Below are 12,509 nucleotides of genomic sequence, written 5' to 3'. Positions count from 1 at the left end.
CTCAGCTCACTGCAAGCTCCGCCTCCCGGGCTCACGCCATTCTCCTGCCTCAGCCTCCCGAGTAGCTTGGACTACAGGTGCCCGCCACCTCGCCCGGCTAATTTTTTTTGTATTTTTTAGTAGAGACGGGGTTTCACCGTGTTAGCCAGGATGGTCTCGATCTTGTGACCTCGTGATCCGCCTGTCCCGGCCTCCCAAAGTGCTGGGATTACAGGCTTAAGCCACCGCGCCCGGCCCTGTGTGTGATCTTTTTAAACAATAGCCCAGATTTGAAACTCATAGCTGGGCTCTTTAACCACTATCTTTGCCTGTCACACACACTCACACAAACACACTACTGAAGCACACAAGCCCATAGCCTCACATGCATGTCACTTTGAAGAGTCAGAGACATTACAGAATTTAGTCTCAGGCAGCTGAGAGATCAAGTTCTGTCTACCATTCAGCTCTGCAATCTTTAATAAGTTACATTAGTCTTGCTATCATTCTTTTTCTTAACAAAACGGAGATAATAGTGGTGCCTGTTTTTTAGGGTTGTTGCAATGATCAGATTAAACAACAGAGCCTGGAAAATGCAGTACATACTAGATAAGTGACAGCCACGAGCTTATGCTGAGATCCCACCCCTGTGGCATGTCCTTCAAGCTAGCACTGATGGGAATCAACCCCAGGCTCACCCCTGCTTCTCTGGCACCTGAGACCAATGCTAGAACCTGCTGCCATCCCCCTCATGAACAGCTACACTCTAACCTTACCGACCTTCTTCTAGTTCCCAAGCTGCTCCCTCTGCCTGGAAATCTATCCTACTCTTTCCATGGTGAGATCCTGAGTATTTTCAGGTCTCAACCTAAAGGCCACTGCTTTCCCTTGCAGCACTCTGTTCTTCTGCTTCCCAGCCTTAGCACCTGCTGCATTCATGTACGTGCTCATTCACTCATCTACTGTCCCTCTCCCTCCTAGACAGCAGGCTCTGGAGAGCAAGGGCCACCGATGTCTTGTTCTCCTTTGTGTCCCGGGTGCCGGGCACCATACATATCTGTTGGTTGAATGAATGAATGAAGAACACTACTTTCTCCTTGACAAATCTAGGATTGATATGCATGAAAGAGAACAGGCATAACTTCTCCCTCTAATAAAAGAAACCAAACTGATTCTCCATCAGAAGATTGAAATGAACTTCCTACTTTATACAAAGCTTTCCGTTCATAATCCAACATGTAGTGCCATCATCTGCCATTGAATCCAATGCCAACTCGGACAGTTACAGTTTCCAGACAGAGTGTCTTACATAAACCCCCCATTTACTGGGGTCAGAAACATCTCTCAGGTACAACCCAAAATGTGGTGATGACTCTCCAGTGACTATCTAACAGCAATGTCAATTTCGAGCAGCAAGAACCAACTAAATCCTTCCTGGGAAAGGTCACATTGTGGAGGAGAAAGAAAACAGCAGCTTCAGAGCCAGAGAGGACTGGATTTGAGCCCCCTCCACCACCTATGACCTTGTGACTCTGGGCAGATTATTTAGCCTGAGCCTCTGAGTCTCAACCTCTCCATCTAGAAAGAGGAACAATAGTGCCTATTGCTTTGAAAACTAAATGATAGCCGGGCATGGTGGTTCATACCTATAATCCCAGCATTTTGGGAGGGGGCGTATCACTTGAGGTCAGGAGTTCAAGACCAGTCTGGCCAACATGGAGAAATCCCTCTCTACTAAAATTACAAAAATTAGCTGGGCGTGGTGGCTTGGGTCTGTCATCCCAGCTACTCAGGAGGCTGAGGCAGGAGGATCATTTGAACCCAGGACGCGGGGGTTGCAGTGAGCCAAGATCATCCCACTGCACTCGAGCCTGGGCAACAGAGTGAGACTCCATCTCAAAAAAATTAAAAAAAAAAAAAAAGAAAGAAAGAAAAGTAAATGAGGAAGGTACAGAAAACCATGAGAACAATGCCTGGCACCAAATGGGCTCAATAAACGTTAGAACCTCCCGGGCTCAGTGGCTTTTTCAACCAGGAGGAAATTAATGATCTCAAGATTCATGGGTTCCTGAAGAGTATGGGATAAAACTCGCCAAGGAAATAAGCTCTGTGATACTCAATGATAGTGTTAGCATTTGCTAAATTGGAAGAGAACTCTCAGGTTTTCTGCATTCCTCCCTGAGGGAAAGGACCATGTCCTACAGATTCCCCAGGATATAGAATGTACCCTGGCACACCACAAGTGTGTATGATATCAACGGATGAGTGAATGAATGAAGTCCCTAAAAGTTACATAATTTCATAGGCAATTGTTAAATTTTACACTCACAAATGGAGTCAATGTAACTCCAATACCAACAACACACATACCTTGTGGTTTTCTGTGTTAAACCTATGACATCCAATAATTTCAGGGGTGATCTCCATTACATCAAAATAAAAACCTGAAATAAAACCAGGAAGAGATCAGCTGTCATTAGTCAAAAAACAAAAGATCGGCTTCTCAACAGACGTAGAACAGGGCAAAATGACCCCATATCCCCGGGTCCCCTGGCTCTCTTTCATCCCCTAGATGAGACCTGCGAATATTCTCAGTTTTTCTCTCCAACAGGATAGAAGGGAACCAGGAAGCCCTGAGCTAGCTTTTCTCAGAGACAACTCTTCCTGCTCTCACTCGGCAGCCTTGAACAGGAAGCAGCTGCCCAGTCAATCCTAAAATACCAACACAGGTTTGACCAAGGGAGGCACAGCCCCTCCCTGCTCAGGCCTTCCGAGACACTGGGCACTTTTCCTTGTGCCTGGGGCAGAGGGCTGTGAATGGGGATACACCAGCATAGAGGCTGCCCTCTCTGATGCTGTCACCAGGGGCTTGGTGGGGACAGAAGATGTAGCTATGGCCTGATCTTCTGCTCAGAGCAGAAGCCAAGGACAGCCTTACAGGCCCACCCTCGCTCAGAACACAGGGTTCCACACCAGCTTGTAGGATCTGTGGAATAGAAGTGCAGACAGACAGTGCTCCCCTGGACTTCTCCACGGCCCTCCTCTCCCCCAGCTCATGGGGCCCCAGGCCCTGCCCCTCCAACTGGCAGCTGCTGACCCTTCACAGGCTTGGGCATCACCAACTGGCCTACCCAGGTTTCCACCGTTGCCCATCTCTGTGGACTGCAGTGCCTTAGAGAACTTGCTCCAGGAACGGGACGCGGACTTGTCGCGGATCTTCTCTCTCATGAGGGAGCCATTTTTAAAGCTGCAGAAGAGGGTATAGCTCTGAGGAAGGGAGCCAGTGCTTGCTCACTGGACCCATGAGTTTCAGTAAAGAGACCCAGGCAGAGGAACTGCAGGTCAGGCTGGACCACAACCCCTAGTCAGTGCACAACAGGCTCTGAAACTTAGGTATCAGAGGCGCTTCCTCAGATTCCAGGCCCCTGAACGTCCCTGGGAGGCACCGGAAATGCCCTTATCTTAGGCTGTTTACACAGGAGGCTGACACAGAGGAGCCCCAGGTAGAGACAGGGAGCTCCGTCCGGTTTCTGCACATTCTACCATGGGCACAATGAGGCAGGGCGGGCTAGAGTAACTAGCCACATTCTCCAACGCTTCTCAGGGCTTAGGAGCTCAGAAACCATTTCCCTCAGGAGCTCTGGACAGGTCTCCAAAGGCCTGTGGTCAGAGCACAGAGCATGTCCCTTCCATGAGAGCTATTGGGAAGCAGGATGTCCTTTCCGCTATGAGGGTCCACCACATGCCGGACAGGTCACAGCAACAATGTGAGGTAAATGTTCTTGCCCTCCCCATCTCATGAGGAAAGTGTGGCTCAGACATGCCACACTACGGAGTTTGCCCAAGGTCACACAGGATATAGGTGGTGAGGATAGGATTCAAACCCAGGCTTGAGGGACTCAGGGTCTTGGGTTATTCCCCACCCAGCTCTGCTGTCAGCAAGAGTCGGTGAGTCCTTGGGGGTCTCGGCTGCCCAGCAGAGCCAGAGAAAGTGGAGGGAGTTATTCCAGAGCTTAGTGGAATGACTTAGGGTCCTCAAGATGGTGCCACATCTGCCCACACCTCCTCACCCAGGGAATGGTGCCAACCAACACCCAGGCTCACCACAGGAGTGCCATGTAGTGCTGGGAGTCAACTGGGTTGCAGAAGATGTGGCCTTCCAGGGCAGGCATGGGTTCTTGGAGCCAGAGAAACAGGGTGTCACTGGTGCCCAGGCTGACCTGGGGAGAGATGGGCAGAGGCGGGGCGCCTTGGGCTTTGCCCACACACACTGCCCTCTGCCAGCGACACGCTGTACTCCACCCACCTTAACCCTGTCACTTTACTCATGCTGCAGATCTCAGATGCAAGGCCACTTTCTCAGAGCCACTTCTGACCCTCCCACACCAGATGAGCCAGGATGCAGATTTCATAGATTTTCTGTGCTGATTTAGCTCCCCAGATGCAGATTTCATAGATCTTCTGTGCTGATTTCCCACAACTGCATCTAAATAATGGTTTGGGTGATGGCTGGTTCCCCACATGACTTTCCCACTAGAAGTAGGAAGGCCTGGGTTATGTCTTCCTTATTCATCTGGGCTGCTCACAGCCCTTTGGCCCCAGGTCTGACCCTCTGCCACTGCACGCACTAAGACTGGCCACTGTGAAGCAGGCAGGGGTCCTGCCCATCCAGCAAAGAACAACAACTTTCTGAGAAAGATGTGTGCCCCCATCCCCTCCCTCCACTGTCTTCCGGAACTGACAGACACTCTGATATACAGGGACCCGGATCCTGGTCCTTGAGGGTCTGGGTCCCAGCAGCATCTCTGCTACTTATCAGAGTGTGGGTGTGAGTGTGGCAACAGAAAGAGCCTATGGGTGTGGGAAGTCGCCTTACCGCAATGTCACCTTCCTCCAGTCTCATGCCTGCCAGCGACGCTGAGAATGGGAGGGGAGCTTCTGGTTAGCTGGTGGCCACGTGGGAACCACAAAGCAAACCACAGGGCTCTCCAGGCAGGCGCACAGCCCCCACCTCCAACCCCCACCCACACCCTAGGGTGGAGGCAGGAGCAGGGGGTGCTGAGCTCTCAGGAGGCCCTAAGAGGAGAAGGTCATAGGGGTCAGGGGTGACGTCTCTGTTAGCAGGGCCTCTGATTTGAGCTGTGAAGTCTCTTCCCTGAAGGGGCCCAAACATCCCTCCACTGTCAGGCACTCCCAGGAGTGCAGAGAATCAAGGAAGCCAAGACAAGACACCAAGGATACACAGCAGAGAAAACACAGGCAGTGATGGAAACAAAGGGGTGAGGTTATGTTCACTGTCTGTGCCCTGCCTTAGACACAAGGCCCACAACAGCAGCCTTTTTTTTTTTTTTTGAGATATAGAGGTGGGGTCTCACTCTCACCCAGGCTGGAGTGCAGTGGCATGATTATAGCTCACTGCAGCCTCGAACTCCGTGATGATGCAATCCGCCCAACCTCAGCCTGCCAAGTAGCTAAGACTCCAGGTGCACACTACCACACCTGGCTCACAACAGCAATCTTTATCTGCCTTGATTGCTGAAGTGCCCCAGCACTGAAGGAAGGCCTGGCACATAATAGGCACTCACTAAATGCTGAGTGAATGAACATGTGAGTAAAGGTGAAATGGGAGGGAGGAACAGGTGCACTCAAACACTGCCACTGAGGTTCAATCAGCAGCGTGTGTGTCAGAAGCCTTGGATCCAGGAATCCCACCTTTGAGAACTTACCGTGTAACAACAAAGAGATGAGACCAAATGTGCACCTCAACATCGTTTGCACTACCCAAACACTGAAGCAACACCACCCTCCATCCATAAGGGACTGGAGAAATAAATGCTTGGACAATTGAGCTCTAGACAACTGTTAAAATGAGAAAGATACTGCCCAGGTTGATTAAAATAAACAATGCTTATTTATGAGCACAGAAAGAAGACTGAAAGGACAGAAAGTAACCATGCTAATTAGGGTTAAAATTAACCTTTCTAGTTAGAGTTAAATGTAACCCTAATCTGGTGGATCATTAGAAAAATACTTTTCCGGAATCCTCCCTAACTCATTTTATGAGGCCAACATCATCCTGATACCAAAGCCTGGCAGAGACACAACAAAAAAAGAGAATTTTAGACCAATATCCCTGATGAACATCGATGCAAAAATCCTCAATAAAATACTGGCAAACCGGATTCAGCAGCACATCAAAAAGCTTATCCACCATGATCAAGTGGGCTTCATCCCTGGGATGCAAGGCTGGTTCAACATTCGCAAATCAATAAACGTAATCCAGCATATAACAGAACCAAAGACAAGAACCACATGATTATCTCAATAGATGCAGAAAAGGCTTTTGACAAAATTCAACAGCCCTTTATGCTAAAAACGCTCAATAAATTCGGTATTGATGGAACGTACCTCAAAATAATAAGAGCTATTTACGACAACCCACAGCTAATATCATACTGAATGGGCAAAAACTGGAAAAATTCCCTTTGAAAACTGGCACAAGACAGGGATGCCCTCTCTCACCACTCCTATTCAACATAGTGTTGGAAGTTCTGGCTAGGGCAATCAGGCAAGAGAAAGAAATCAAGGGTATCCAGTTAGGAAAAGAAGAAGTCAAATTGTCCCTGTTTGCAGATGACATGATTGTATATTTAGAAAACCCCATCGTCTCAGCCCAAAATCTCCTTAAGCTGATAAGCAACTTCAGCAAAGTCTCAGGATACAAAATTAATGTGCAAAAATCACAAGCATTCTTATACACCAGTAACAGACAAGCAGAGAGCCAAGTCAGGAATGAACTTCCATTCACAATTGCTTCAAAGAGAATAAAATACCTAGGAATCCAGCTTACAAGGGATGTAAAGGACCTCTTCAAGGAGAACTACAAACCACTGCTCAGTGAAATCAAAGAGGACACAAACAAATGGAAGAACATACCATGCTCATGGATAGGAAGAATCAATATCGTGAAAATGGCCATACTGCCCAAGGTTATTTATAGATTCAATGCCATCCCCATCAAGCTACCAATGAGTTTCTTCACAGAATTGGAAAAAACTGCTTTAAAGTTCATATGGAACCAAAAAAGAGCCCGCATTGCCAAGACAATCCTAGGTCAAAAGGACAAAGCTGGAGGCGTCACGCTACCTGACTTCAAACTATACTACAAGGCTACAGTAACCAAAACAGCATGGTACTGGTACCACAACAGAGAAATAGACCAGTGGAACAGAACAGAGTCCTCAGAAATAATACCACACATCTACAGCCATCTGATCTTTGACAAACATGACAAAAACAAGAAATGGGGAAAGGATTCCCTATTTAATAAATGGTGCTGGGAAAATTGGCTAGCCATAAGTAGAAAGCTGAAACTGGATCCTTTCCTTACCCCTTATACGAAAATTAATTCAAGATGGATTAGAGACTTAAATGTTAGACCTAATACCATAAAAACCCTAGAAGAAAATCTAGGTAGTACCATTCAGGACATAGGCATGGGCAAGGACTTCATGTCTAAAACACCAAAAGCAACGGCAGCAAAAGCCAAAATTGACATATGGGATCTCATTAAACTAAAGAGCTTTTGCACAGCAAAAGAAACTACCATCAGAGTGAACAGGCAACCTACAGAATGGGAGAAAATTTTTGCAACCTACTCATCTGACAAAGGGCTAATATCCAGAATCTACAAAGAACTCAAACAATATACAAGAAAAAAACAAACAACCCCATCAAAAAGTGGGGAAAGGATATGAACAGACATTTCTCAAAAGAAGACATCCATACAGCCAACAGACACATGAAAAAATGCTCGTCATCACTCGCCATCAGAGAAATGCAAATCAAAACCACAATGAGATACCATCTCACACCAGTTAGAATGGCAATCATTAAGAAGTCAGGAAACAATAGATGTTGGAGAGGATGTGGAGAAATAGGAACACTTTTACACTGTTGGTGGGATTGTAAACTAGTTCAACCATTATGGAAAACAGTATGGCGATTCCTCAAGGATCTAGAACTAGATGTACCATATGACCCAGCTATCCCACTACTGGGTATATACCCAAAGAATTATAAATTACTCTACTACAAAGACACATGCACACGTATGTTTATTGCGGCACTATTCACAATAGCAAAGACTTGGAATCAACCCAAATGTCCATCTGTGACAGACTGGATTAAGAAAATGTGGCACATATACACCATGGAATACTATGCAGCCATCAAAAAGGATGAGTTTGCGTCCTTTGTAGGGACATGGATGCAGCTGGAAACCATCATTCTTAGCAAACTATCACAAGAAGAGAAAACCAAACACCGCATGTTCTCACTCATAGGTGGGAACTGAACAATGAGATCACTTGGACTCGGGAAGGGGAACATCACACACTGGGGCCTATCATGGGGAGGGGGGAGGAGGGAGGGATTGCATTGGGGAGTTATACATGATATAAACGTTATGCACATGTACCCTAGAACTTAAAGTATAATAAAAAATAAAAAAAATAAAAAAAAAGAAAAATACTTTTCCTGGGGTGGGGCTGAGGGGTAGTAGTTAGGGTGTTGTTTAGTGTAGTCCACCTGGCCTTCCTTCAGAGAGCCGAGGGCCCCTCCAGGAGTGGCTTCAGGACACCCAGAGGAGAGGAGGAGGAAGAGAAGAGGCTAGGGAAGGAGATGAGGTATCTGGACGAGAAACAAGTCATTGCTGCAGATCAGATGACAGGGCAGAGACTTAAAACCATGTCCTAGAGGAAGGGTTGGAGGAATTGAGTATTCATCTTGGAACAGAAAAGACAGGTTAGGAATGGGGTGGGCAAGACTGCCTTCCTTAATCATTGAGCAGTTTTCATCCAGAGAGAGAAGACTGACCAGCTCCTGAGGGCAGAGTCGGAGCTAAGATGGGGCAGGTACAAGGAGTCAGATCGCAGGGTGGGGGTGGTGGGGAACGACCACAGAAGGCTTCACCAAGAGGCTGGACTGGAATTCTCAAAAGTCCAGCATGGACCCAGGCAGGCTCATCGGACAGTGAAACTCCCCGAGATACTCACCTGGGTTGTCCCCAGTGAAGGCCACCACTTTGCATCCTGGAGGAAATCCGTAGCGCTGGATGTAATAGGAAGAAATGGCTCCCTGAGGGACGGGGATAAAGCAAAGGTGCTCTGTTGAGGTAAATCCCGCCTGCCCAGCACAGCCACCCGCCCTTCAGGCCACGAAAATGCTACAGGCTCCAGGTCACCAGAGCTGAAGGAATGTTTTGCAGAGCCTGGAATCACACCACTCCCTGTCACAAACTGGGCGTGTCCCTCCTGTTCACAAATCGCCAGAGAAGTCCAGTGCAGGTTTAGAACCACGTGCATGAGGTCATCTCAAAAACTGCTGATCCTGAGATTTCAGGTAGAGAGAACAAACCAACCCCTAACTTGTGCTTGCTTTATAAGCTCCAAATTCTTGATATAGCATTAAAAAAAAAAAACAAAGGTAACAGGATGCCAGTAAGCAAACTCATGGGAGCAGATAATGCCCCGCACACTCGCTCTATCACCCCAGCGACTGGATAAACAACAACTGGACGTGAAAGTGCAGAGAACAATGTTCTAAGGAAAGTAACCCAAAAAAGACAGTGTGCAGGGAGGGCTATCTGAGCACTACCTGCAAAAAGAGGGATGATGAAAAACATGGGTCCTGCTTGGTTCCCCCACACGTGACACCTATGTGACAAATGAAAATGCCTTTTCAGAGTCAGTTCTTTCCTGATCCTCAAGCTGCTTGTCTGCACAGGCTCCTTCTTGGAGGCAAGTGTTCTCGCATAAGGCAAACAAAGCCTGCTCTGAATTTCACATCCAACTAAAAGCCACGTGTGGATTATCAGTCCCGATGGCTTGGCTGTTTTCTGTCTGCCCTTTCTCTGCCTTTCTGACCGGCGTCAGTCTGTCTGGGTTCTGCACTGTTGGCTTCCACAGGGCCACATGGCTCTTCCTTCAGCTCCGTGCACTGGCCTCATGGCATACTTTAGATGTTGATGGTTTGGCTTTGATGTTCCGCCTCATGGTGGCAGAGGCTCTTTTTAGCATGTCAATGTGAATCATACAGGTGTGTGCAGTGGTTCACACCTGTGATCCCAGCACTTTGGGAGACTGAGGCAGAAGAATTGCCCAATCTGAGCAACAGAGTGAGACTCTGTCACTACCAAAATAAAAAAATATACTAGCTGTGCATGGTGGTGCACACCTGTGGTCCCAGCTACTCAGGAAGCTGAGGCAGGGGGATCACTTGAGCCCAGGAGTTCATGGCTGCAGTGAGCTATGATCATGCCACTGCACTCCAACTCGGGTGACAAGGTGAGACTCTGTCTCTGAAAAGAAAACAAAAGCGCTTCTGTGGCTGAGACTCCCAATGAGAAGTCCTCACAGCAGCCCCTCCTCCACATGGCCCAAGACTCCCAGTTACACGACTCCCTCCAGGCCTCAGAGTGCCCTTGTCCCTTGTTCACACCAACATTCTCTCCCACCCAGAGTTCCTTCTGGTTGTTCTGGCTCTGTAGTAAGCATTTCCCACCAAAGGGCCCCAGAGGCAGGACCCAGATCTCTCTCTCTCTCTACTCCATTGTGCCCACAGGACACAATGCTGGTCACAGGCTGGCCAACTAGGACACACCAGCGCATTCACAGCCAGTGTCCACTGCAAACGAGTGGGGCCGCCGGGATGGGTAAATGTTTTTCCCATTACCCATGGGACCAGGCACTATTTTAAGTGCTTTAAACATATTAACTCATCTAATTTGCACAACAGCCCTGTAAGATGAACAGCATCATTCCCCTTGTTCCAGATGAGGAAACCGAGACACAAAGTCACAAAGCTGGTAGAACCAGGATTCAGTCCCAGGCTGTCCAGTGCCAGGGCCTGTGCTGTGCCAGCTCCGCTGGTATTTCTTTCTGTTTTCCCCAAGGCTGCCTCCTTCAAGCTTCATCAGCAGTCCCTAGAATTTCAGCACTCTGTGCATTTTTTCTTTAGCTATGCAATCACCTGCCATTTTTATCCCTATTCTAATAAATTCCTAGTGGAATTTTCCAAAGTCCTGCCGACCACAAGGCATGTACCTGAGCACCTACTATGTGCAAGGCACTGATCCAGACACTGACTTACATCTTAGGCTAAACTGAAGACCCTGCATGTGTACGCCTGTGGGTGAATGAACAAGGGAGTGTGCAGCGTGTGTGCGTGTGTGTCTGTGTGTGTGTGTGTGTGTGTGCTACAGTGCTTCCCTGGTAACTGCCAGCTCTTAAATGAGCCACATCGCCAGAAAGGAGACCTACCACAACTGAGCATGATGGTACTGGTGGCCCAAGCTTCTCCTCTAAATGAGGTGCACAGGCACCAAGGCAAGTCTGGGACCAGACTTTATCTTGTATCTGCAACAAATTCATTCCAGAACCTGAGGAAGGAAGGAAACAAACAACAGACACATCTTGAAAACGGACCTTTTGTAAAAATGCACAAATCTGGCAAACAGCAGATAATTCTCTTGACGCAACTTGTACTAGAGCTCTTTCTTCATGGAAGGTATGCATGCTTGTGTTGTTCTGGAACCAGAGAACCAGAGGCCCTAGAGGCCCTTGGAAACACATGGCACCACACCTCCTCCAAATATTCCTCATCAACTCAAACACTACAGTTAGCTTGGAAATCTGCTGCTCAGAGACCTCCCAGGGGGCCTGGAACTAGCAGCAACACACTGACCAGTAACCACTCTCTACGTCCCTTAGGTTTCCAGGTCAGCCCCCAGGGATTTCTCAATCTCATCTGACCTTTCAAGGAAAGGTCTCAGAGTCCTCTAAACTTCCTCCTGGTCACTGAGATCAACCTATTAGCTCCTTCCTAGAACATCCTCCTCCCAAGGCTTCCCTGAGGATGGGGAAGGACAGGGAACCCAGAGCATGCGGGGAGAGACCTCCTCCTCCACTGGGCCAATGTGGAGGCAGACAGAGGTGGGCTGGGATGCTGATGGTGTCACCTGCCCAGGTGAAATTAGGAGGTGCCATCTCAGGTGAGTGAAGGGGAGCAGAGTGGAGGGCCCAGCTGTGGCTGAGGAACATAAACCTCTGGAATGCCCCCCGCAGTAGCTGCTGCGGTTATCAGCCCTGTGGCAGGAGTGCAGAACACGGGTGGACATGGAGGCTACTCCAAGTTGACTGTTCTGCCTGTCTGAGTTCTACGGAGCTAGCTGTAGGGAACCCTGTTGCCTCCTTCAGATTGTGAGGGAAGCTTAATAGCACTCCTTAGTCACTCTCTCTCCTGAAACCAGAATAAAGCCTGGCACACAACAGCCCTCAAAACCTTCTCATGAACTCCCACGAGGCTCAGAGCATCCCAGGCTCCATTCAGAGCCCACGGCTCTGGGCTCCCGCCCTGCATTCTCCACCCCCATTCTGTCTACACTCTTCTCACTCTTAGGCTCATCCAAGAGTTCCTGCAGCAACCTCCTCCCAGCTTTCACTCCTCACTGGCATCATCCGCTATTTATT

The 12,509-nt window shown here is 48.3% G+C and overlaps 1 protein-coding gene across 4 annotated transcripts in view; it reads right to left on the bottom strand.

Annotated features, from left to right (window-relative positions):
* The window catches only part of XYLB (xylulokinase), a 71,650-nt gene that overhangs the window by 26,839 nt on the left and 32,302 nt on the right, over positions 1–12,509 (bottom strand). For all 4 annotated transcript variants that reach the window (XM_033212061.1, XM_033212063.1, XM_033212062.1 and 1 more), the window contains 6 exons: positions 11,301–11,419; positions 9,036–9,117; positions 4,856–4,896; positions 4,084–4,199; positions 3,111–3,226; positions 2,350–2,423 (listed from right to left, as the gene is read on the bottom strand). In XM_033212061.1, coding sequence (XP_033067952.1) covers positions 2,350–2,423; positions 3,111–3,226; positions 4,084–4,199; positions 4,856–4,896; positions 9,036–9,117; positions 11,301–11,419 — 548 coding nt within the window. The remainder of the gene's footprint in view (positions 1–2,349; positions 2,424–3,110; positions 3,227–4,083; positions 4,200–4,855; positions 4,897–9,035; positions 9,118–11,300; positions 11,420–12,509) is intronic.

Source organism: Trachypithecus francoisi, unplaced genomic scaffold (assembly GCF_009764315.1).
Source record: "Trachypithecus francoisi isolate TF-2019V2 unplaced genomic scaffold, Tfra_2.0 Lachesis_group0, whole genome shotgun sequence".
In the NCBI taxonomy this organism is placed as follows: domain Eukaryota; kingdom Metazoa; phylum Chordata; class Mammalia; order Primates; family Cercopithecidae; genus Trachypithecus; species Trachypithecus francoisi.
This window is presented reverse-complemented; position numbering and strand designations above follow the sequence as displayed.